Genomic DNA, 26,067 nt, shown 5'->3' with positions numbered 1-26,067 from the left:
GTTGAATTTGAAAGCAGTAAAAGTGAATGATTTTTAAGTCTTCTTTCATTTTTGCTTTTACCATATATAACTACTGGCACTGAAATCATTATTGTTTTTTTTTTTTTAATTAATGTTTTTATTCATTTGACAGGCAAAAGTACAAACAATGAGAAATAAGGGTTTTTTCCTTTTTCAAAAACAACAACCGCGTATTCCCTCCCAGTCCTACAAAATTTAGTTACAGATTATTAACACACATCCTTCCTTCTTACTGTAAACAGACAAGCGACTACATTAGTACACAGAGAGAATAAAGATATATAAATAAAAAATAACAAAGATATAACAACTGAGGAGTAATATTTTCTCATTTGTCCTGTGGTGTCTTTAATTAAGCTATGTAACTAATCATGCAGCCCCAAACTGAATCAAATTTACCAGGTGTCCCCCTCAGATTGTATTTAATTTTCTCCAGGTCTAAGTACAGCATGAGGTCCTTAAGCCACAGGGAAGCTTTGGGAGCAGCTGATGAATTCCATTCCAACAAAATTCTTCTACGTGCTAATAAAGAAGCAAAGGCGACACGATCTTTAACCTCTTTCCTAATTGTTAGACGGTCTGATAATACTGCAAAAATAGCCAGCTCTGGACAAGGCATCAATTTCATATTTAGTGCATCTGCAAGATGTTTAACAACAGCCGTCCAGTAAATTTGCAGACGGGGACAGGACCAAAACATGTGGGTCATGTTTGCTGGTGACAAGTGACATCTATTGCATGTGTCCGTGATATTGGGATAAAGTTTGGAGGGTTTCGAATTGGTAAAATAGATACGATGGACAACCTTAAATTGTATCAGATTAAGCCTGGAGCAAGATGTACTGTTATTTACACGAATTAATGCTGAGGCCCAGTCCCCGTCATCGAAAACCCTGCCAAGTTCTTGTTCCCAATCTTTCTTAATTTTATCAAGAGATGTCTCTTTAAAATGGGATATTAGGGTGTACATTTTTGAAATCATTATTGTAGTTTATAGGAAGGTATTGTGATCTCAGATTGCAGATTATCTTGTCTTCTTTCATAAACAGTATTTTGCACACAAATGGGAACACTGGCAACTTCATCTTGTGTCTGAAAACACAATACTCCACATACTGGCACCACACAGGACTCCTCCCTTCACCTGATCTCTTTTAATGTTTACCGGATTACCTACGAACACAATGATGACCTTGTAGTGGGTCAATCAAGTTGAAGGAGGAGTTTCTGAGAAATGATTTCTTAAGTAGAACAGGTTTTGAATTGCAGAAATTTACAGGCATTCTCCATTACCTGAATACATGAATTATTCTGGACGCCAACATTATTTAGGACAGTGACACTTGATCTTACCTGGAAAATAAGTAATTTACTGATTCATAGTCTACTGTGTCTGACAGTGTTGACACTGTGAAGTGAGCACAAAAGAACAATATCCTTGATCTGCACATGTCAAGATAAGAATTCATGGATTTGTAAAACTAATCTTTATCTAAATCACAAAAGACAGACAGATGGTTAGTGAGTGATGTGCCAGATAGTGCAAGGATACAGGATCCTTAACAGCTGGTTTATACAGTAGGATGACAATCCTGTGGGTAGCAATTGTAAAAGAAAAACAAACATGCTCTTACAAAGGCCTTTCAGAAGCCCCCAGAACAGCTTTATTGCTCCTTGATTTAATTCAGGCCTGCCACGAATAGCCTTGTATCCAAATACTCACAAAAAAGAAAGAAATAATGCGAGGACTGGAACTATAAATTGAAATAAAATGAAGCCAATTACAAACAGCACGTGACAAAAATAAGGTGTTTTGAATTAAACTGTAGATTGACACAGGATGAAATACACTAAAAGTTAATATAACTTAAATACTAAGTACATTTACTCATGTGTCCTTTGTATTTAAGTTTTGAAAAAGAAAGGAAACTTCTCACAGTCAGTGTGATAATGGTGATGTTCATATTTATACTCATCAAGATTCGGTTGCAACTAACAATTATTTTCATTATTGAATAAATCACCAGTTATTTTCTTGATTTATTAAAAAACTGGTTTATTTTTCATTAGCTCAAAACATAATTAAAAATGCCAGTTTCATCTCTGCAGAGCCCAATGAGACATAATCAAATTACTTGTTTTGTGTGACCAAAAGTCCAAAACTAAAACATTTAACTTAAAATAACATAAAGCAGAGAAAAGAAGCAAATACTCACTCTGGAGAACTTAGAGGAATTGATAGGATTGGATTTATCTATTATTAAAATAGTTGCTGATTATTATAACTGTGCATGCAGCGTTCTGCTACTAGTAACAACTAAACACTTGGTTAATGAGTTTTTCTGCTAAGTCCAGTCCATTGGGAAGTTAATTGGTCAATATCTTGAAAACCAAATGAGATATGAACAAGCTTGATCCAACTTTTGATTAGCTTGGTCCAGCGATGATCTACAGAGCGTTAGGTGGCAGTCGAATCTACGCTTTAGGTGGAGATGTCAAAATGTGTTTCAAATTTGAAGTCGGTGGGACTTGCACAGAGGTGTGAGAGGTGTGGCCTTTCTAAAATTGCATTTTTGGGACTTAAGAACAGCACCACCACCTGGATGATTGAACCCTTACTTCCTGGACATCATTACCACTAATTGGGCCAGGTTTCATGTTTCTAGCTTATTCTGGGCTAAACAATACTGCTGTAACATCTAAAGTAGTGGTGTATCTGACTTTCAGTCCTTTTCCTGTTACCTGCATAGCACAGCTGGTTTTCTGCCCTCCCACGTAACCATAGTTAATTATATCACCTTGCATCCCAGGTGCAATGTAACCAAGAAACGAGGAGAAAGCAGCGAAGACAGGACTGAGAACTGCCCTTCCAGCACACTTCTGAATACAGCGTTAGCTTCACTGTATTTGATAACACAGTTAAGGTGCCTCACTGTGTGTAACTGTATGTGTGTGTTTATAGGTGTGTGTGTAGGGGTGAGGGAGGAGAGAAAGGCAGAGGAGAGGGAGCACCTGGGATAGTGGAATACCTTCTACTCCTTTTTTGTCAGTGCGGGAAACAACACATGACCATGCACAGAAGCACCAGGATGAGATCTGGCTGGATTAAAGGATTACTTCTGGCCTTTACTGTGGCTTCAACCGTGCTATACCTTGGCTCCATTAAGAGGGAGGTCCATACCCATTCAGAGAGACTGCAGAGGGCCCACCAGAATGACTCCATCAGGGGCCAGGGAATGCTCAAGAGGATGGACAAGATGGAAGCAGATATCAACAGGCTGCGTAAATCAAAGCTTTTTTTTTTTTTTTTTTTTAACTTTCTTTCTTTCTTTTCTTAAATCAAAGTATGAAGTTAGGTAAAGTTGATTTTTAAGATGTAACAACTCAGTGGGGATTGATTTTGGTGATTTACTTACTCAAAAGATGCTGATCTCTAGATTAATTGACCTGCCTCAAACCAGAGTTTACTGGGAAAAGAGCTCCAACAAATCATGATTTAAACTATCAATAAATCATTAGATTATTTTCTCACTCAATCAAATGATCATTTTGTCCATTTATGTCAAAGAATTGTGAAAAATATTCAGTTTACTATCATATGACAAAGTAAATCCTCACATTTAAGAGCCTTAATCCAGAGAATCCTTGGCATTTTTGCTTGAAAAATGATGGACAATGTTAATCATTTATCAAAATAGTTGCAGATCAATTTTCAATTTTCTAATTGATTCAGAGGAAACTTTCTCTTTTCCATCAAATCTCAACTTGTTTTTTAAATGGTTGACCAGCAAGTCATCAAATCCCTTCATGCAAGTAAGGTCATTTTCAGCCTCACTAAACACACACACACACACGTTAACTTAATATTGTACTCTGGGCTGTTCAAACAATTAATTTAGCTGTGTTTACTGATAATTTCACCAATGCAAAGATAGGCACTGTCCAATATTTGTTTTTGAAATAGGACTCATAGTATTTCAGGCAGTTGTAAAACCAGTTTGTTTAGTCACCGGTCTTTGACTTGCAAGAAGGATAAATCAAACCCCCCTCTCTTTTGTCCACAGTCAATCTGATGAATAATATTGAAAAGAAGGAACCGGCGGGACAGAAGAACGCAGAGGTGAAGAAGGAGAGGAAGGTGGTGAGGAAGCTGTTCCCAAACTCGGCTCTGTTCAAGAAGTGGGGTGACCAGCTGTCGGAGGAGGAACAGAAGGAGGCAGAGAACTTGTTTCAGAGATATGGCTACAATGCCTTCCTCAGTGACAGACTCCCCCTCAACAGAGAGATCCCTGACACCAGACCCCCCAGGTCAGGAACCACTGATGAACCAGTTCAATCACAATAATCGTGAGCAAAAAATGTCAAAAATAAACAGGTCAGGACTTTCTATATATGAATATTTGCTAGGTTTTTGTCTTCATGATGGTAAACTGACTACCTCTGGATTTTAGACTGATGGTTTGATAAAATGAGTAATTTGAAGATATTAACTTGGGCTTTGGAAAATTGTGAGGTGTATTTTTCACAATTTTATGGTATTTTATAGAAAGTAAATTTAAATTTTATATAAAATACGCAACACAAAATATCAAAAATGAAAAAAAGAGACTAAATAAATGAAGGGAAGGGTCCCTAGATTACCTTCCTAAATTTCCCTCTGATATTTCATGTGCTTCTTATGGCCACCACTGAAACAAACACTACAGGTTAGGTTTGAATTAAAAAAAGAATAAAATAAATAATTCATTCAAATACTTTTTCCGGATATGAAAATGGCCTGTATTCCCCCTCTCAGGTGTGCCGAGAAGAGGTACCCAGAGGATCTGCCCACTGTCAGTGTTGTGTTAATCTACCTGGATGAAGCTCTTTCTGTCATCAAACGGGCCGTCCGCAGCATCATAGACAAGACACCGGCTCAGCTGCTGAAAGAAATCATACTGGTGGACGATCACAGTAGTAACGGTGAGTGGACCTGTGACAAAATCCTGCTTCTAGCTCTCAATTTATTATCAAATATATAGGTACCTTTGACCTTAAGCCACTAAAATCTAATTATTTCATCCTTGAGTCCAAGTGGACATCTGTGCCAAATTTGAAGTTCCATCAAGGTGTTACTGAGATATCGTGTCCACAGGAGTGGACAACCCGAAAACAATATGCCTGGCTAACGCCAGGGCATAAAACAAATATTTTAGTGGGAGGTGCACTCACACAGTCCTGAAGATACAGCCACATTAGCTTTCAGCCGAACTGCCTTGTACTCAGCCCCAACAAAGGTGCGGTACGAACATGGCTAATGGCACCTGTGGGGGTGAACCAACAGGGTTGTGTAGGGTGATTAAAGGAAAGTTTGATATTTTGTGGAACATGCTTGTTCTGTACGGTAAATCTAAAGCTGGAGCCAGGAGATGGGAGTTGGGATTTTTATTTCACTATCATTTTTGAACATATTAAACAGACTGGTTCCCCCTTTTGGACAAAGCCAGGCTAGTGTTCACCCCTGTAGCCTTTTTCCCAAAATGTCAATTTCATTTGTTGTGGGTCAACCAACCCTTTAAGTCTGGGTATTTTGTGATTCAACAATGAGAGGTTGGTTGGTTAAACGATATGGCCAAGTGGGTGCTGGAGATGGAGCTCGACTGGATCTACAGCTACATTACTAAAACCATTCACAACATAAAATCTTTGTCTCCTGCAGAGGATTTGATGGAGAAACTGGATGATTACGTCGCCTTCATCCATGAGGAGCGTCCAGGTCTGATAAAGAGAGTGCGGCACTCTCAGCAGCTCGGCCTCACGCAGGCCAGACTGTCGGGGTGGAAGGCTGCTGTAGGGGATGTGGTGGCCATATTGGACGCTCACATAGAGGTCCATGTGCAATGGTTGGTTAGGTTCTTTAAGCTCCGAGTGATGTGACTTTGTCTTTGGGTGTTGCTGTGACAGTAAACCTGACATCACACATTTTGTTTCTGTTCTGTCCAGGGCCGAGCCGCTGTTAGCTCGCATTAAAGAGGACCGCACCGTGATCCTGACACCGGTATTTGACCGAGTTGAATTTGATGACTTGACAGTGATTAACTACATATCTGCAGCTGATGCCTTTGACTGGGCTCTGTGGTGCATGTACGAGTCCTTCAGACCCGAGTGGTATAATTTAAAGGACGAGTCACTGCCTGGCAAGTAAGTTCCAGTTTAAAGGGTCAGTTACTCTCCTCTTTGTTTCCAAAGCCTACTTACTTTTCTTCCAAAGCATCTCTTACTCTGAAAGTCACACTGGTAGACAGGTACTGTTACCAGCATGTAAGTGACCTGATTTGTGGCTGAGCAGGCAATCAAACTTTATCTTATCTGCATTCCATATTCCATTTAAAGGCCTGAGTGCCTTTGAGTACCACAGTCACAGTCACATTCACCTCCATTGTGTTAGAGTGGCAGATAAGGCCGTGATAATCATTTAGCACACTGATGTTATATCTGCAGCATTTCTCTGGAAATTGAGGACCTTACATTCTGCCACTGAAAACCGTGACATATGTTTGTCCCAGTATTTTCAGTTTCAGTTTTTCCACTAGAATTAGACTCCTGGTTGTATGGACAGGGTTTTTAAACAGATCTGCATTTTGGAATTTACAGTTACTTTATAGGTAATTAATTTCATAGTAATTTAATCCCATGAAAGTATGTAATCTGGTGCTAAATACAGGGAAATAGAGTTGTTGTAGTTGGAATTTAGTTCAGTACACTATTGAAATAAAACTAGCAGAAAATACAATGAAACAGCTAAGAGAATAAAACAAAAATGGACTCATCACCTCAGTAAATCCTGACTATGGCCCTGGTGACAGAAGATTGAGTGTCTTAATACCTTAGGAAATAAAAATGGAATATATCTGCATGGCTAAATCCTTTTTTAACTACTCTTAATTATTCTCATCTAAAATGCACAGACAGTTTGTGAAGTGATCAGTGTTTTAATTCATCACAAAATGTTAAATTCTGTCATCAGGAGTCCGTCCATCATGGGGATTCTTGTAGCTGATCGCAAGTTCTTTGGAGAGATCGGAAGCCTCGACGGTGGAATGAAAATATACGGCGGTGAAAATGTGGAGCTCGGCATCCGGGTAAAATTTTGTGGCTAAAATGCTGTTATTCAAAGTCTAGAAAACAAGCTTCACCTTGAACTGTATGAATTTGACTGCAGATGCCAAAGAGTGGCTCTTAGCCTTTTCGTTTTTAGGTCCTGGTCCTTTGTGTGGCCATTTGTTCCTGTGTTTGCATGGGTTTCTTTCAACAAACTAAAAATATAAACGACAGCTGGACTTTCTAAAAATCCCCACTGTGACTCTCTGTTTAACTATGTTGGTGGTTTGTCCAGGATGTTTACCTTCCCTTTGTCTAATGTGTGCTGGGAAAGACTCAGGACAAAGAATGGAAAATCTTTCTCTGTTTCCCTGCATGTTTCCCTGTGCAATGTTAAGTTTTGCTTGAAATAAGTATACTCCATACAGTATGTGTATTAAATGCTAAATATATGACCTTTGTGTTGCAGGTGTGGCTTTGTGGAGGAAGCATAGAAGTCATACCTTGCTCTAAAATTGCCCACATTGAGAGAGCAAAAAAGCCTTACCTCCCAGACCTGAGTGTGATGGTGAAGCGTAATGCACTAAGGGTGGCGGAGGTGTGGTTGGACGAATACAAATATAATGTAAACATTGCCTGGAACCTTCCACTAGAGGTAAGGGGTAACGCCTTATTACGCACACAAAGTCCATCTTCAGTCATCTATATCCACAAATTAAGCTGTGTAAATGATGTTTTGTGACTAATATAAACACTCCCTGCTTTTCTAAAACTTGTCTATCCCACAGAATCATGGGATAGACATTGGGGATGTGTCAGAGAGGAAGAAGCTGAGGGAGCAACTGAATTGTAAACCCTTTAAGTGGTATCTGGATAACGTATACCCCATGCTGGACCCCCTGCACGACTTACTCGGCTATGGAGCTGTGAGTCAAAAACAATATCATATAGCTGCACGTTCATTCTCAAAACATCTCTATTTGAAGAATCATCCAAGTCATATGATGTTTTGTTAACTTGTATTTATTCAGGGTGGGTTACTGCTTACAGATATGCATGAACGCCCTATTGGATGAACTAGCTGTTCACAGCTTCCCAGTTAAACCGCAGCCTCAACGGAGTTTTGCTCAAGGGCGTTTTAGCCCTGACGAGTACTTCTCTTCCACAGTCGTCCCAGGATATCACATTGACCATGTAGTAAATTGGTGGCTAGCAACCATTTTGGCTGGTGACCCCTTAAACCAGAGTAATGCCTATCTGTGACCCACCCTCACTGGTTGCATATGTTTATATGGGTTATGGCTAACACTGATTTTTGATTTTTAATAATTTGCCCTTATTCTAGTTGCACAGATCCAATCCTGCACAGAGAGAGGAAAAAGTATCCAACATTTCACAATATATATAAAAAGAAAAGGGTTTAGAGGAGTGTATAAACGAAATAGCACTTTGTGTCAGTTGTGTGTTTTGTTTCTGTTAGCTGTTCATATTGTTTCATATCCTGTTAACCACCTTTTGTAGCCCTCAGCTTTGGGGTTTTAACCACTGTTAACTATAAATAACAATGGAAGCCCTGTGATAACATTTTTTTGTTTGTTTTTCATGTTTTTTGTACATTGTTGCCTCTCATCCTTTTCATACTGAGATTAGCTTCAGTCAGTTGTGGCCCTGAATAGGAGAATCAGTACAGTATGCATGGATGAAATGAATTCTGTCAACAAATCCCATGGAAAATACAAAACCAACAAGAGCTGTAGTTTATTTTGTGTCAATCTCCACAGACACTGTCTTACTGCTGTAAATACTCACCTACTCACCAGAGAACCAAATATGTACTAATCCGCAGCTGAAAATGGTCCCAAACAAATGTACTTTACATTTTTCCCTGTCCGTATTGAAGTATGCCTGATGATTGAGGCAGAGAACCACAGACACACATAAGAAGCTGGAAAGTGTATTTTCTTTAAATGCATTCTTGGCTGGAGCCTCAGAAATTATAACTATTTCTTATAAATGTCGTAAAGGATTACTTTCCATTTCTGCTTCTGTCGGCAGCTGACAAGTGATCTGCATCCAGAACTCTGTATTGACCAGGGTCCAATGCCTGGGAACACACCCATTATTTATGGATGCCACTACTACTCACCTCAGGTATGTTCAGAGTTTTTCAAAAAGTGAAGCTCAAACAAACGAGATATCCCTGCATATAATCTAGCTATTTTACCTGTTATCGTCTAATGAGCTGTAAATTTTGAATTTGAACAGGTCATTGCAGCTCAATTTTTTTTTCTTCCTACATTTTAAGCAAATGCTCAGATTTCCAAAAAAAGTGACAGGCCTAGTGCACACTATGGTTTAATTTGTCTAAGGATAATTATCGTTCTTTGGTGTAGCATTGTTTTTATCGCACCAATGGAGAACTCTACATCGGCGGAATCAAATCCCACAAGTACAACAGCAACCGCTGTCTGGTGGACACCGATTCTGGAACATACCCAGGACTGTACGAATGTAAAGTCGCCCAGCAGAAGAAGTTCCACATGTTGTGGGATTTTAAACAGGTGAATATTTCAGTTTTAAAATATAAATCTGCACCAAAGAGGTTGATCTGTCTGTCAAGGATAAAAGAAACTGACATTACAATGTTTTCTACTCAGGATGGACCGATCCAGAACAGAGAAACCAAGAGATGTCTGGAAGTTGCCATGGGGGAAGACGGCTACTACAAACTTGTTATTCAGCAGTGCAGTGGTCAGAACTGGAAAATACAAAATTGGATCAAAGACCGTCTGTTGGGCAGTTCCCAAAAGACAAGATAATAAATGAGCCATGATTGCACAAAAGCTGCATCTGGTGTGGGACAAAGATGCAGAATTACTGCTCGTCTTTGGGGTGAGTTTACATTTTGCACTGGATGACTTGGATCCACAAGAGTCACACAGTGCAGGAGCAAAATTGTGAGCTGGATCACAAATAAGTGATAAATTTTATTTAATTCTTGTTCGTGCATCATATGTTTATGACAAATGTACATTTGTGGCACAAAATATGAACTGCCATCAAGAAGCAATTTTCTTTTCTTTGTTTTTGAATACAAAAATGTTTTAACAGTATATGTTTGAAAGTCCTGAGGGAAAAGCAAAAGGTTGTGGATGATGTGGAATACTGTTGTACTAAACTAAACTAAACTCTGGATGACTTGTGAGTTACTTTTCTCATTAGCAGGAGAGAAACAATAGTTTCAATGAGGCATTTTGCATTGAATGTGAATTGCATTCTCTGCAGGAAAAAAAAAACCAGTTCAGATGCTCTTTTGAGAGTTTTCAGATATGTACAGTAGCTCCTACCTTCCTTTGTTACACCAGAACACCCTTCCACCTCAGGGTGTGTTACAGTCTTATCAGCCTGAATAAAAGGCTGGTAATGACCTAAAGATATTTTATTAGTGCTAAAGCCAACATTCAAGTCAAACAGGATCCATTGTGGTTTGGCTATCATGAATTATCGGCAACAAAAGCGTCCCATTTGTTCTGCCACATGACGTGGCCCGTGTCCTTCAGGTGAGCTGGAAGTGAGCTGTACCTGCAGGAAGAGGAAAATTAATGAGGCTGTTCTCATCAGACTGTGATACACATGAAATCTGAACTTTACACCCACACCTTAGCCAAATACATTTAAACTCAGCTTTGCGCAATTCCTGGCTTAGTAAACATTACCTGCCTCAGGTAGATTGAGATCACTACTTGATTTTAAGGACATGAAATGTCAGAATAATAGTAGAGAGAAAGGTTTCAGATTTTTTGTCACATTCCCCATCTGTCATAAGTTTACACTAAAGCCAATCCCAGCTGACAGTGGGAGAGAGGCTGTACAACCTGGACACAGGGCTGACAGACAAACAACCATTCCCACCTACGGGCAATTTAGAGTCACCAATAACCTGTCTGTGTTTGGGTTGTGGAAGGAAGCCGGAGGAAACCCACACAGGACAACGGGAGCAGGTTCGCACCCGGAACCAAATTGCTGTGAGGCGACAGTACTAATCACTGCACATAAACTAGAAATCCCATATTCTTCACTGCTGTCATAGTTTTTAACAGTTTCTACCTTCGCAGCTTTTGATTTAAATTAATTTCTGATATGAAAATCAACTTGCAGAGACTTAAAATTGGCTTGAGAAAGTTAATTCATCACTGTAAACTTAAGGAGAAACATTATTCGTGTGCTGTTTTAAGCTTTGAGTTCCTCTTTGGTGGTGCACACACACTCCAACATCTGAATACAGAAGACACGGTAAGCAAATATGGACACTAGATAATGGGATTTTCATTATGTTGCTGTTAAGAGGCCTATTTAACGAAAAGTAATTGAGCACGGATTATGCACCAAACGTGTCCCACAGAGCTCTTGCATTAGCAGGTTGCAAGTATGGCTTTTGATTTGATTAGTGAAACGTGTCAAGTTTCAAATGTCAGAGGGTCACTGAACACATCATCAGGAAGATGGTTTTTAAATGAGACCCTGCCCTTCACTACATTATATTACATTAAGTTGTTTTTTTTTTGTTTGTTTTTTCCCCCAAAGTCACGTACATTTTTATTTGATACACACTGGGAACAATTTTGTGATTTAATGTCTTAAGGTCATTCTGACACGTGGATTGAGGGAGCGGGAGATCAAACCACCACCCTGCCCTATCACCTTCGCTACATTTAAATTACATTACACAGTATTGTCAAAAACAATAAAGGTGACCTCCTTCTTTGTGATTTGTAATGTTATTTTGAGCTGGTTTTATAATGTAGAAATTGAATTAAGTGCTGTAATAATCCATTTTTGTTACTGTCAACAAATCCCCTCAAACAGACTTAACTTATCTGTGGCTCCCAGCCCCACACTGTTCCTTGTGAAGATGTACCTCTTTTAAAAACATGGCCATAAGTATAAACTTTTACTTGTAAAAAGGAGCTAAACATTTTCTTAAAACAGCTGGGCACTGTAGATTTTAGCAAATGTTACTCAAACAGGAGTAAGTAGTGCATTTGTTGGGGACTATTTTTAGCGGTGGATTAATACACATTCAATTCTCTTGTGAGTATTTGGGGCAGCAGGATGGTGCATGTGGGATTCAGTCAAACTACAGTGTATTTATGTGTGTTGGTGTTCATGGTAATGCAGGAACATGTCACCCAGTGCAACACGGTCACTAAATTTTTAATAGTTTTTTATTATCAGTATTGATCCACGGCACAGAGGAATAAGTTGTATTATTACTGTGTTCACTGATGGTTTTGGTACATTCATGGGATTTGTTGACAGTAAGTAAAATATCAAATGTCACCAGACTTGTCTTTTTCAAACAAAGGCTGTCTGAAGAACAGGGAATGAAACGAGTGCTTACTAAACACAAAAAGTTGTGTGTTAACATGTTAAAAGATAAAAAACAACAGCATTCACACCACTGGCTCGCTCGAGATTGCATTAAAGGCTGAAGTTACACCAGAAACAGACAGAGAAATAAATCAGCTGATTCTGACCTGATGGAGTTGGCAGCCAGTTCTTTCAGAGTACCCAGGTTTGCCTTCAATCCTCCGATGCCCACAAAGGCTTGATAGAAGTCGTAGGAGAGGCCTTTCGTACCAAACAGAGACGGGTCATCAGAGCTGATCACCATCGGGTGGCCCTCAGACATCAGCACAGCAGCAGGGTGGTTCCTGAGGTCTGATACCAGCTTCAGCACCTGGAGGTCAGATGTCAAATACACACAGGCGCTTAATATACGCACACAGCTATACATTTCCTTTCTTTTGTGCCAAACAACAGGTTATCTGACCTGGTTGGAGATGGGGCACAGCTCCACAGCTACGTTTCTTTTCCTTGAAAGCTCTTTGGCAAGTGGATGGTGTGCCAAAGCGTAGCCATGCCCGATGCGTGTGGTGTTGAACAAAAGGGCGTCAAGAATGTTTTGATCTACTTCAGTTCCTTCGTCATCTACACACACACACACACACACACAGTGGTTTTGTGCCTTATTTTTTGATAGGACGGTGGAGAGTGACAGGAGAGGGGGAATGACATGCAGGAAAGAGTCAAACCAGTCAGGAGTCAAACCGGTGACTCGCCTGCTAAGAGCATCTGCGCCCACGTGGTACGTGTCCTAACCACTTGGCTTTTGGGTCACCCCTTCATTTTCTTATCAATGATAATGTAATTTACTTTTTTCGATCCACCTACCTGTCTCTCCTGCATGAAAGAAGTATCGTAGCGTGACACCCAGTTCGGCTGGCAGAGAAAGTGCTTCCCTGAAGTACCAGAGAGTTCTCCCACCGTCCTCCCTGCCAACCTGCAAACCATAACTTTATCTTAAATTACAATATCACAACAAACAGGATCATTGATTTCCACTTAACTGCTAATAACTACATTGCCAAATACAAGACCAATCACTTCTTACCATGTCAAATCCTGCGACAACATCTGGGAAGTCCTTCTGCAGCTGAATGGCCTCTTTTACAGCTGCTTTGACCTCAGATACACTCAGAGCCCTGAAGGAAGCAGAAAGGATAAAAGATGCAGAAGTGAATATTCTATTGCACAAATAAAGATACCTGCACCACCTGTCCCTCACTTAAACTTAAGGTGACAGAATGACAACAGCTGGTGCATCAGTCAAGAAGCAGGAATGTGGCAAACTATGTCAAACATCATGACAACAGTTGTGAAAGACAGAAAAACACAACAGTGAACAACAGCTCTCAAAAGTAGCCCCTCGCTAACATTGACAAAAAGACACTTGAAGGTCCTGTACTGTACAAGGGAGATTTGTCTTTTTTGATCATAAAGCAGTTCTTGGTTCCACATTACTACTGTGAAAATATCAAAGCGCGAGAAATACACAAAGCCTGTATTCAGAAACTGAGCCTTAAAACGAGCTGTCAGGACTTCTGTAACTTTGTGATGTCACAACAAAGCAGTCACCTTCCTCCACACAAATATATCTTCTTATGGATAACAACACTTCTAATAACACAGTGGAAAGTGTAAAATATGGGGCCTTTAATGGGAACATAACTGCTTATTATCACACTTTGAGTAGCAGGGACACACATATTGATATTACTACTGCGGGAAACATAATTACATGAAATGCAATTTTGTCTTGCACCTCCTTAAATTTGCAAGACACACAGGGCTCATTCTCAGTCACATATGCACTCACACGCTGATGACAGCAGGCGACAAGGCACTTTGTAAAAATCAAAGTACCAAAGGCTAAGATATCCTGACTTTAAGTCCCTCATGCTCCACTCCAGCAAGATACTGGAAACTACCTGCAACTGAAACGTGTTTCTGTTCAAAGTTTATGGTGTCCAGACAAAGTTCCTCCAGAGCCGCAGGAGACATTACACTGTTTTCACATGCCGAGTTGAACTAAATTGGTGGAATGCCCCTTTAATAACACTTAATAGCTCAATAGCTGTTTCATTTCCAAGAGTTAGGGAAATGAAATTAGAGAAAATATATTAAATCACAATTAAAGAATATGTTTTCTCTAAAACTGGGCTACAGTGACCTTTACAGTAAAGCTCCGAGATCAGGCCACATCGTCCCCACTTTGGTTAATGTTTATGTTCATATAATTCAAAATTTTATTAACATTAATTAGAAACTAAGTATGTTTGTTCAAGTACTATAGTTCAGTACAATTTAAAGATACATACTGTACTTGTACATAATGGGCACTTTTATTTTTCATACTATAAATGCTGATAACACTAGAAGATTTTTAATTCAGGGCTTTTATTTGTGATAGAGTATTTTTAGATTGTTGTATTTCTGGAACTCTAAAATTATGTGAATAATGAGTATTTGTGCCTTTAAATCAGGAGAATTTGTCTCTTTACTTTGCCAAACATTTGTGCTTGGAGTAGAATCTATTTTTTCTTTTTTTTACTGAAATCTTTTTGATAAAATTTATATTTACCTGTTGACAGAAATTATGACACGAGCCCCGAGAAAGTCGGGGTGATCTGCTATAAATTTCTTTGTGACTTCTTGAAATGTGTTCAGAGTCCAGACCTTATCGTGAATGGTTCCATCGAGCTCATACGTCTGCAACACAGTAAAGTTTTGGTTAGATTTGAAAGCATAACATTTGTGATATATTGTCACAGTCTACGAATACAGAAATGTCAGATGTGCTGCTCCTACATACTCCTACTGTGGCTCTTTAAGAGAAGCTGGAGCTGTAGGGATCAGGTGTGAACAAACAAGCGAACAAACCCTTGAGACGCCACTCCTAAGTTCCAGATACATGATGTTGTCTTGGTGAAGCTCCTCCAGGCCCTTGTAGAAGTAGTCCCTCAGCACAGGAGCGTGGGTGATTAGCCCCGCGGCTGCAATGAAGGCCTTCTCAAACTTCTCCCACACAACATCTTGGTTTGGATACTCGCCATCTGGGTCCTCGGTGAACAGAGTGAGGTGCTGCATTAAACTGAAAAACAACCCGTTTAAGGTTAAGTTCTCCCGTTACATCTCGACCCTGGAATGTGTGAGGGAGGATGATATCTTATTCAACCTGTTATCAAAGCCTGTGGGGTCTCCTATTTTGGCTCTCAGAGTCTGAAGCAGCTGCCAGTAGAAGCAGTCCCATCGTGGGAAAGGCTGGCGGTCGGAGAACAGGAAGCGGACCGAGTTGTCCCAGGTGAAGCAGATGTAGCAGTGAGGCCTGTAGGTGACGTTTTTCACCAGCCACTCAACGCCGACCAGGGACGAGCTGTGGATGTGGAGCGCTGCACCTGTTAACAAAACAGCAACGTGACCTCCAACGCAGCGCTGGTGAACTGAACCTAGACCTGAACATTGTTACTATTGAGTGCTGTGATGGATTATGAGAAAAGCCCCCCCCAACCGATCTAAATTGGAGCAAGACTATGCAGCCTCCTTTTTTGCTGTCTTTGTGGTCATTTTGTGTCTTTGCAGTCTTTTTTGCATAACTTTGCAGTGATTTTGTTTCTTTGTAGTCATTTCCATAAATTAATGGTTATCTTGTGTCTTTGTAATTTTTTGTTAGTAGTTGTTTCACGTTTCTTTGTAGTCTCTGTAGTTATTTTGCATCAATTTTTGTTTTTGTTTTATATCTATTTGTAGTAGTTTTGTCTCTCTGTAGTCCTTTTGCACAGATATTTTGCAAGAGCACAATATGCACATTATCACTGGAAAACATTAAATGCAGGTGCAGGTTCTATTTTCTTAAAGCAAAACCATTTTGTTTTAAAGCTGATTCAAACTGATTTAAAATTGCTGCCTTAAAACTGTGCAGCTCTTGTATGAAGGAAAATCAAAACAAAAATAAGTACTGGCTTGGATTTGGTTTGTAGGCCTGTGACGTCACCTTTAGGCATCTTCTGCAGCAGTTTGAAGATTGAACTCTTCTGAATGAGAGGCTTCGCCTTGAAGAAGTGGATGGCAGGTGGGAACCGGGCAGCAGACATCTCTTCCCCCTTCAGTCGATGCAGGTAAGCGTCCAGCTTCTGCTCGGCTGCTGTCAGCGTCACTCGGCCTCCGGTCTGTCTGGACACCTCCTGACGCATCAGCAGGTCCCTCTGAGCAGGGTCCGGCATCCCATCAGTCAGCCTCAGGATCCACAGAAGGGGCACATAAGTGACCAGGGCCTTGCAGATTGAAGTCACCATGTCCTTGTGTGCCACAAGAGGGGGCTGTCCTCCTCCTAGAACATGATCACACACCCTGCAGTGAGAGCAGGATTGCTGGACCTGGTGCTGTGAAACAAAAAAAAGAAATAGTCTGTGAGAAACATGAATTACTGACATTAAAGTCACTATGTATCGCAGTAGAGGTCGGTGTAGTTTTTGCGGAATAGCTTGTTAATAAATTTGACAAACTTGTTTTAAAGTAATCAACATGATAACACGCTGTTTAGCTTGCATTACAGTGCTGACAGAGTCCATTCACTGGTGACTGCTTCCTTTTCTAAATCAGAAATATCCGCAAGAAAATTGGACAAACAACCCTAAGACCATTAATGGAAACTTTTAACAACTTACAAGGAAATCTAGTGACTTTAAATCATAAAAATACTCACAAGTAAGGAGCTCTTGGTTTCCTGCGTCCCAGGCTCAGCCCTCACTGCTTGTTTTCCACAGGAAACTCCGCTATGTGTCTAGCATGTCAGCAAAATACTCGGAGCAACTGGATAATTGGGGCATTTTTGTCTGACAAATACCATGTGATAAACTAATGAAGGAAGCATGAATGGCCAGTGTTCTAAAAGAAATGTAAAAGCTGTACGTCGCTCAGCAGGGAGGACACAGTCTGAATGAAAAAGAGCAGAGTGGTGGTACTAATGATTTATATTTTATTATGTTTTACATTTCCACAATATAACATTTTCAGTTTGAGACACAATCAAACAAAAAAAAAAAAAAGAAAAAAAACAGATCAGAAAACAAAAAAAGAAAACAACAACCACACATACGTATAATTTAATCTGGAAACCTCATGTACATACAGTGCACCCCCTGGAATGATATCACCCACTCCTTTAGTTCATGACAGAATAACATACAGTCGATGTAACATCAATAAATTAACTCTGTAAGGTCATGTACGGTCTTCAGTTTTATTACTAGGATACTATTTTTTTCTCTGTGATTGGTTGGAGCAGACACCCATTAGCAACACAATGCCCCATGCAACTTATAATGCGGGGTAGAGGTTAATGAAACTGGGAAAACTGTGACACAGATGCTGTGTGTTTGTCATGAAGACTGATCCAATTAGAGGACAACCTGTTAAACATCCAGCCAATCACCCGATCCTGTCCTCCCTGACTAATCAGTGTAAACCGAGACCCTCGAAAGGGGGAGCAGCAGAGTAAACCGGTCATTACAGCTGTGCAGTACCCACGATGCACATCTCTAATGTTGAGCTGCAGCGCCTATCATGTCCCTTAATGCACAGAAAAATACAACAATACATCACACGACAACAATGTGTCTCTTTTGCATCGGAAATTTCGCTTCACAGACAAGAGGAATGACGTCTTTCATATGACAACATAAAAAATAAAAGGGGAGCTTTTCTCTAATACAGCGGAGCCACTCAGTCCATAAACTTGCGGTTTGGGTTGGCACCGAAGAGAGCCACTCGGATTTCAGGCATCATCTGCAAACACAGACACAAACAGTTATTTTCATAATCAATTTATCTGCCAGTTATTTTCTTGTTTTATCATTTGGTCGATCAAGAGTTAGAAAATTACATTGCCAGATAGAATAAAAAACACTTCTCACAATTTCCTAAAACTCAGTGTGACATATTGAAATGGTTAGTTTTGTTTGAAACACAGACCAAAAACCAAACATTAATTTTATGATTTTTTTGTTTTTACCTTTGTTTCAACAGGTAAATCTTATTGATGAAAAAAAAAAAAAAGTATATATATATATATATATATATATATATATATATATATACATACATACATACATATATACACGCACACACATATATATACACACACACACACATTTTCTAGCTTTCCCAGGCAGTGACAGCAATGAGGCACTGAGTAACATCATAAAACAGACAAATATGTCACAATTAAACAAAACATGATTGTAAACTCATAAATAAAATTTCTAATAGGAAAATATCATATCCTAAAATCAAGCTAAAGTGGTTCCTAAAAATCAGACTTTAAAACCATCAACTACAATAATTATTGCTACATCATTTTATTACAGTTATTTTTATTTACTTTATTTTTATTTTTTTACATATATATACTGTTGTATTCTATTGTTATGTGTTTGGCTATTGGTTTTATTTATATTTATATATTCATATATTTATTTTGTCTTTTTTGGTATTTTTAAACCAATTTACCAACCAAGTACAGCACAAATACCATTGTTGCATTATTTTGAGCCACTGCAACGGAATTCTCGATCTGATGTGCACTGTATGGTGTATAGTCTGAATGACAAATAAAAAGTCTATCTATCTATCTATCTATCTATCTATCTATCTAAACATCTGTCACTCCATCATGTGATAAGTTGTCTCACATGGAAAGTCTAAAGTTCAGGTAACGTGAGAGCTGCACTAATCTCATTTGGTCAAATGCAAGTTTGTTAAGAACGACACTTCTAAAGCTAATTCAGTTTTTGGACCAGTAATAGTTTGCTAATCTAAAAGTCGTTCATGTGTTTATTTGACCTTTATTCAACCAAGAAAACCTCATAATGATAAACAAAAAAAAAAAAAAAAAAAAAAAGAAAGCTCATTTTGATAAGTGTCCTGGCCAAACCAAAAAAAGAGGACACACAAAATATGTCACAAGATCAATATTAAACTAAACGTGATAAATAAAACTGAAACCATACAAGAGATTACAATCTAGAGCAGGAAAAGAGCAGTAAAACCCAATAAAAAAAACCTACAAACAAATGAGACCAACCCATTTATATTTACTATACCTGAAAATATCTGTCTGACTTCTCTTTTACTCACCACATATGTAAAGTGTATGTACAGGTATGTGATTTATTATGGTTCCTGCTTTAAATATAATCCTTTACTTTGTCTGTCTTTGATTTTAGTGTATGCACTTGTTGGAGCTGGATTTACTTAGTATAATGTTGTATCAAGTGTAGATGATGTAAACTGTTTAAACTGTCTCTATTTTCTCAGTGAAAGTATAATTGTGAATAAAATATTTGTCTTAGTTGTAAGTAAATAGAGTTCATTTATGATATAACATCAGTGTCTTTCACATTTATTTCTATCAAATGCTAGTTTCTTAATAGCTGCACCTTTCTTTTTAAAGAAGAAATGAACATAACAGACAAAATGAACAACATATCAACATCAAGACCTTTAAATATGACAGGGAAAAAAGATAAAAGATTAAAAAAAGATGAATAAAACATACATATACAGTGGGAGCCTAAAAGGTTCACTGGAAGGTGGGTTTATGGGGCAGTTTGAGGCCGTTTCTTACCTGCTGAGCCATGAGGTCCAGTCTGCTCTCCAGGGTGTTGGCAACCTTGATCTTCCCATCGCCATTATAGATCTCAACCCCTCCAGAACTGCAAGGAGGAAAAAAAAACCCATCAAAACAAGAAAAAACTCAATTTTCAGGAGTAATTTTGAGTTGAGTTGGTTTGATTTATGTGTCAACCGCGGTGGTGCTTACATGTCTGGGGAGAGGAAGTTGTCCGAGTCGATGCGGACCTCCAGGTTGTTCTTCACAGCTGCTTTATATATGGGGATATTCCTCTGGATGGACGCCTGTCGATAAAACACAGTTTGAATTCTTATTTCATGCACCTGTAACCTTTTGTTGCTTGTGTCAGGTAGACTGAGCTTTGTCGCACTTTAAGTTGACGTTGGCTGTTTTAACCATAAAAATACCACTGATTGATGCTAAAATGTAAGCAGTTTGGGTTGTAAATCATTTGTACGTGCCGGTTGGATGAATACTGCAAATCTGAACATGCTCTCACTCCTCTACTCACCTGTACCAGCTGCATGTCCTGTTTACGGCAGCGAATCGTCACTTTGGGCTCCAGGAGCTGATAGAAGCCCTGATATGAAGGATTATAAAAAGGTTTCAGTTTTTAAACGAGAACACAGACTCTTCATCCTCATATACTATCTGTTGTCAGACTGGTAACTGAGTGTGTATACTGGCTGTGAGTACAAACAAACCTGTAAGATCAATCCGTCCAATAGAGCTGGATACCTGGCTGTGTCTTTTGCGACGTTAGCGAGCCGTTGGCGGGCCTCGTTCAACATTTCCTGAGGGTGCAAACACACAGTTTTTAATATTTACATACTCTCATCTCTGTTGTGTACATTAAATATGGCCGTTTAGTTGACAGGATGATGTACAGCGGCTTACAGAGATCATATCATCGCGGGCCTTCAGCACCTTCAGTCGAGCCTGGTTCATCAGGTTAGACATTTGACTGTTGAGAAGACAAACAACACACACATAGAGTCTGTTTAGATTTATGTTTGTCCAAGCGGAAACCCTGGAGACGGTTTTACAGCAGGTCACAAAAAAGTCATTGTCGGATGAAGCGACTAAATAAAATTACAGAAACTCAGTGTCACGCATACAGCTATTCCTTTGTTCTTAAAAAGGCCGAATTGAGGAAGGGAGGACTTGATGTGTCCTGTGATGTCTCGCCATGACTCACATTTTCTTCTGCTGCTCGATCTGCTTCTCTTTCTTCTCGTAGTACTCCATTATTTTCAGCCTCTGGGTTTGGACCAGGCGGCCCTTCTCAATGTTGAACTCTTCTTCCGCCTGCAGGAGGAGACACAATTCACTCACAGGAAGCAGAAATCCTCTCTTATGGCAACATTTTCCACAAGTAGTCATTTTAAATGGCACTTATAGGGGATCTCTGTAATTAAAGGTCACTTTAAAAATGTTTAATATGTAATACTAGACACATTTTTCATAAACCTTGGAGGAAGAATGGATCCTGAAACTATGTTGTGTTACTGAAAATATCAACACTGATTGTGCTATGAAGTGTCAAATTCTCAATGGCCTGTTAATCTTTAAAAATCACACAATACCAGTTATGTTTACAGCTGACTGCTGCAGCAACAAACAATTATTTTCATCATCAATTAATCTCTAGAATATTTTTATTATTAATGTGTCAGGAAAATTGTAAATACATGCCTATAATTTCCCAGAACCCAAGGCAACGTCTTCAAATTTCTTGTTCAACCCAAACCCAAAAATATTAAATATGCACTGAGAGGAAAGCAGAAACTCATCACATTTGAGAAGCTGAGACCAGAAGATTTTGACATTTCTTGCTTTATAAATGACTTGAACAATTAATCAGTTATCAAAATTGTTGCAGAAATATCAAATATCAATTGATCAACTGTTTTAGCCAAATGTAAGTAAAAATGTAAAAAAGTTTATATTTAAAAAAAATCTAATTTAATATTTTAGAACTTTGAAATTTGAACTTGAAATATTTACATCATCAATTTTTACATCTAAAAATGTAATTTTTATAATAATTACTTTTTTATCATATATACAGAGCAATTTCAAAATTCAAAGGCTGAAAATTAAAATGATAAAACTGATAAAAACCAATTCCAGAACTAACAAAATTATAGAATTATAGAATACAGAAACTAAACACCACTCTGTATCATTCCTATTTCTCTATTTACAAGTTCTGCCTGTTATTAGTAAAGTCAGATATCAGCTGAAAAAGCTTAGGGCACATAGGGCTGAAATCTACATGGCTCCACAAAAACATCACTTTTCATCATCAGGTTCTGTCCCAATTCCCTCAACCATCAACAATGAAGGCCACGTGATCGTCAGCCTCATCTAAACATTCTTACAACCCAGCCTCCATAGCAGTTAGTGACACACTGACTGTGCTTTTAAGTGAAGCGAAAAGTCACATTTCTGAAAACAGAAATTATTTGTCAGATGCAAAATAATCACTCCAGTTTCTAAATCTAATCTAAAAACAGACTCCTTCAAATCTGCACTTGCTGTGGTCTCAGCGCCCCCCTCTGGTGTGACCCGGACATTAAAAGTTTCTGGTAGCGAGAGCTGGTGTATTTTTATTTTTTTTTTTACATAATTCACTTTAAACATGAAAGGAGTCTCTTTAATGTGTAATTACTGTGAATGTTAAACTGTGTGCTGCTGTCAACTGCTTTGTGTTTGTTCATGCTGCATATTCTTGTGCCCTGGCGTCTCTTGAACGACACATGTCAATAACATTACCTGTTAAAATAAACAGCTACATTTTAGCCACTGTGCACTGGGACTGGTCCGATGGGGGCACCACAATAAACTTCACATAACTGCTGCACATACAAGGTTTCTTATTATGAATATATTTACTAATGTATGAAACAAAAATGTTTAGTGTCAGTTTTTAAAATATGAAACTAAAAATGTTACATTTTTATATTAGATTATTATTATTATTAATCATTAATCATTACATTCTTATATTTATTCTGGTCCAAAAGAAAGTATCTTATCATGTATTTTTTACTTTTTTTTTTTACTGGATTTTAACAATTAAAATGACAAATAAACTTAAAATCTGAGGCTTAGATAAACAGCTACATTTTAGCAGTGTGTACTGGCACTTAATACACTGCCTGGTCTGATGGGGGCACTATAATAAACCTCAAACTTTGAAGGGACAGAACTGCCACATTACAGGCCTGATTTTAATGAAACCTGCTGTAAAGATACACATTGGTTCTTTCATCTGCCCGCACCAATACTGAAGAATAAAATTTACTTTTTTTTGTTTGTTTTTTTTTTCCAAACATTTTCGACTGATTAATCAGCGGCTCCTGTGGCCTCGGAGTTTAATGGGGCCGACCGTGAATTTGAAAGCCCCCGGTCCAAGTTGAGCTTGTGACTCTCGTTTCATGATTTTCCCCATCTGCCCACTAGTGACTCACTCATGAAGGCTTAAAAATGTCTCGCTCTGTCTGCAGTGGTGATGTGTACATATCTGTGTACCTTTGCATCAATTTCCTCTGCCTTCTCGTTGGCCTCCTGCTCAATGAAGGCCATCATGTGCTTGATCTGTAGACACAAACAACCAAAAGTTAAGACCACCTTAAAAAAAAATAAAATTTGATTCCACCACAAGTTTTCTACACCCTGCGTGTGCCTCTTGTGTATTACAGATACACTCAAGTCACAGTGCAAAACATCTGATTCTCTGAAAAAGAAATACACAACCATCTGTAAAAGACTCAAAGACTCTTCTAACAATCTGGATGAAAAAATATTCTGGACGTTGCACAATATAAAAGATTTTTAACCCACCGCAAGTTGCGACTTCACTTCCTTATCCATGAAACGGCACACTGCATATCTTCTTGCTCATTTTGCAACACGCAAAAATATTTACACCGTAAAAATATTAGATATTCTATTACTGTGAGCAAACTTTTTCAGTTTTGGCTCATGTTGAACAAACTGAGTGAGGAAATATGTAAATTTTCAGCCATTATCTTTGTCTGAGTTGGGAAAAAACTGGTTAAATAAAAGTTTTATTATGCAACATAAAGATTTTTTTCCTAGATGGTTAGAGGAGTCTTTGAGAACACAACAGTAAATTCTGTTAAACACAACTAAAGGTTTTGGTTTTGGTTTCATGACATTTGTATGCTTATCTCTGTGACTGAAGCATTACGCCTTGTTAAGTGTGGACTGCTGGATGTCAGCCTCTTCATAATTAAAGAGAGGTTTCGTCGCCCTGCTGTGAAGTGAACCTGCTGCTTGTTTCTGTCACTGTGGTGAGAAATGCTTCTGTCCGTTCATCAGTGTGGATTTTAAATCCCACAGTGAACTGAAGTGCCTCCTGCTGACTGTCCAGACTGTGGCTCACTCTCCCCAAGTTCCTCATCAGGCCCTGGCATGTGTTCATCATGTGATCACCTGGAAATATGACCCTCTCCATATCAGCTGCACAACACCGGCTACAAAATGGCTGCTTATGTTGATATAAAACTATGATTCATAAAACCCCAGTCAAAGACGGTTTAACAGCTGATGTTTGCGTTAAATCCAGTGCTAACCCCTCAATGTCATCCTCCTGGACGCGCGCACTTCCGGTCAGAAATAAAAGCGAGCAGCCACATTTCTCAGTGTTGCAACGACACAAACAGCAGCGTGTGAACTGCGCCAACATTGGCTTCAGATAAGTGGTTGAACTGTGTCGTTTTGAAGCTTAAAACCGTCTCATTACCTGCTTCTGTACATCGGCATCGCTGAGCGCCATGGCTGCAGTTGTCAAAGATCCGCCCGGGCCTGTCACAGAAAAAAAAACAAAAAAAAACAACAAGAAAACACTCAAATCAAACACACACAGATAAAAGAGGCCGCCGGAGATGGAAATGCGGTTTTAATCCCGCAACATGAGCTTGAAATCCGTGTTTATTTACCGGAGAATCACGGAGGAGGAGGTTTGAATTAATCGCTGCAGTCGTGACTCGTAAAGATGTCTACGGAGGATCAGCTGATTCGCGAAGTCACATGATGTTTACTTCCGGCGAGCAGCCAATCATGTGCGAGAAGAAGAGACGCGTTCACCTTCATGCAGAAGAAAATATTCATTCAGTTACTTATATTGGTGAATAATCTCATTTTAATGCTTTATTTATGTATGGTAAATATAAATGTATGCACAATGAATATATCTACTAATATATGAAATAAGAGTGTTTCATGTATCAGCTTTCTACACTGAAACCTATGAAAATAAGGTTATATTTTTGTATTGTACTATTATTATACAATATATTATTATATAAAGTTAAGTATTTTATTATAACTGTATATTTTACAGTTATAATGACAAATGAACCAAAGCTTAAAAATAGTTAAGAGAGTAGCTACAGAAAAGTTTATGTTTACAAACTGAGCATCTACATATTCCTAGAGCAGAGTAGTGGCCGTTATCCACCATGGTTTTTAATACTGAGTCAATAATTATCATTAGGAGAAACAGAAGAGCTGGTAGATGAGTGAAGGTATGTCTGCATGTCAGGAGGAAGGGAATTTCACAATTTTTCAGCTACTGAGGAATTATTATGTTTGCGAATGAAATGCAAACTGCGTATATGTATGTGTGTAATATGCATGTTAGTGCTGCACAAGTGGCCCCTGGCATAGTTTCCATTCTTGTAACGTGTCTTGCCAGCAGAGGGAACTAGAAGTTGGAAAGTTCAGTTTTAGAAATAGCCCTTCTCCTTGTCTGACATGCATTTTCCACTCAGTGTCACGGGCTCACACTGTGCACGGTGCAGACTCACTGATAATCTGCTGTTTGGACAGTGAGCACACAGCACAACTCCACAGACTGTTAACCTGAATGAAACGCTCGCCCACTGACCTCTGTTGACCCT

The 26,067-nt window shown here is 38.9% G+C and overlaps 3 protein-coding genes across 5 annotated transcripts; 1 reads left to right on the top strand and 2 right to left on the bottom strand.

Moving 5' to 3' along the window:
- Nucleotides 1–2,859: 2,859 nt before the first annotated feature.
- LOC139634865 (probable polypeptide N-acetylgalactosaminyltransferase 8) lies at nucleotides 2,860–10,306 on the top strand. 3 transcript variants are annotated; one of them, XM_071501564.1, is made up of 12 exons: nucleotides 2,860–2,945; nucleotides 3,072–3,303; nucleotides 4,086–4,329; nucleotides 4,817–4,983; nucleotides 5,720–5,903; nucleotides 6,004–6,201; nucleotides 7,028–7,142; nucleotides 7,571–7,756; nucleotides 7,890–8,027; nucleotides 9,157–9,252; nucleotides 9,495–9,662; nucleotides 9,759–10,063. In XM_071501564.1, the coding sequence occupies exons 2-12, from the start codon at nucleotides 3,087–3,089 to the stop codon at nucleotides 9,918–9,920; spliced, it is 1,875 nt and encodes a 624-aa protein (XP_071357665.1). In that variant the 5' UTR covers nucleotides 2,860–2,945; nucleotides 3,072–3,086; the 3' UTR covers nucleotides 9,921–10,063. The 3 variants fall into 3 exon arrangements, with proteins under 3 accessions (XP_071357665.1, XP_071357666.1, XP_071357667.1); XM_071501565.1 differs by lacking the exon at nucleotides 2,860–2,945 and having other exon boundaries at nucleotides 3,015–3,303; nucleotides 9,759–10,306; XM_071501566.1 differs by lacking the exons at nucleotides 2,860–2,945; nucleotides 3,072–3,303 and adding an exon at nucleotides 3,713–3,834.
- ada2b (adenosine deaminase 2b) lies at nucleotides 10,057–17,278 on the bottom strand. The gene is made up of 10 exons (XM_071501567.1): nucleotides 17,207–17,278; nucleotides 16,496–16,883; nucleotides 15,680–15,899; nucleotides 15,385–15,595; nucleotides 15,086–15,213; nucleotides 13,556–13,646; nucleotides 13,336–13,444; nucleotides 12,935–13,092; nucleotides 12,639–12,841; nucleotides 10,057–10,683 (listed from the first exon to the last, which is right to left on the bottom strand). The coding sequence occupies exons 2-10, from the start codon at nucleotides 16,794–16,796 to the stop codon at nucleotides 10,596–10,598; spliced, it is 1,509 nt and encodes a 502-aa protein (XP_071357668.1). The 5' UTR covers nucleotides 16,797–16,883; nucleotides 17,207–17,278; the 3' UTR covers nucleotides 10,057–10,595.
- A 178-nt stretch (nucleotides 17,279–17,456) lies between these two features.
- On the bottom strand, nucleotides 17,457–25,212 carry atp6v1e1b (ATPase H+ transporting V1 subunit E1b). Its single transcript, XM_071501573.1, has 10 exons — nucleotides 25,105–25,212; nucleotides 24,909–24,970; nucleotides 23,672–23,737; nucleotides 21,333–21,442; nucleotides 21,032–21,098; nucleotides 20,839–20,928; nucleotides 20,646–20,714; nucleotides 20,324–20,418; nucleotides 20,129–20,216; nucleotides 17,457–18,288 (listed from the first exon to the last, which is right to left on the bottom strand). The coding sequence occupies exons 2-10, from the start codon at nucleotides 24,939–24,941 to the stop codon at nucleotides 18,226–18,228; spliced, it is 681 nt and encodes a 226-aa protein (XP_071357674.1). The 5' UTR covers nucleotides 24,942–24,970; nucleotides 25,105–25,212; the 3' UTR covers nucleotides 17,457–18,225.
- Between the last annotated feature and the right edge of the window lie 855 nt (nucleotides 25,213–26,067).

This window comes from Trachinotus anak, unplaced genomic scaffold (genome assembly GCF_046630095.1).
Source record: "Trachinotus anak isolate AG129_WGS33_773 ecotype Australia unplaced genomic scaffold, CSIRO_AGI_Tana_v1 ptg000018l, whole genome shotgun sequence".
NCBI lineage: Eukaryota > Metazoa > Chordata > Actinopteri > Carangiformes > Carangidae > Trachinotus > Trachinotus anak.
The sequence above is the reverse complement of the archived record's forward strand: the minus strand, read 5'-3'. Positions and strand labels throughout refer to the sequence as shown.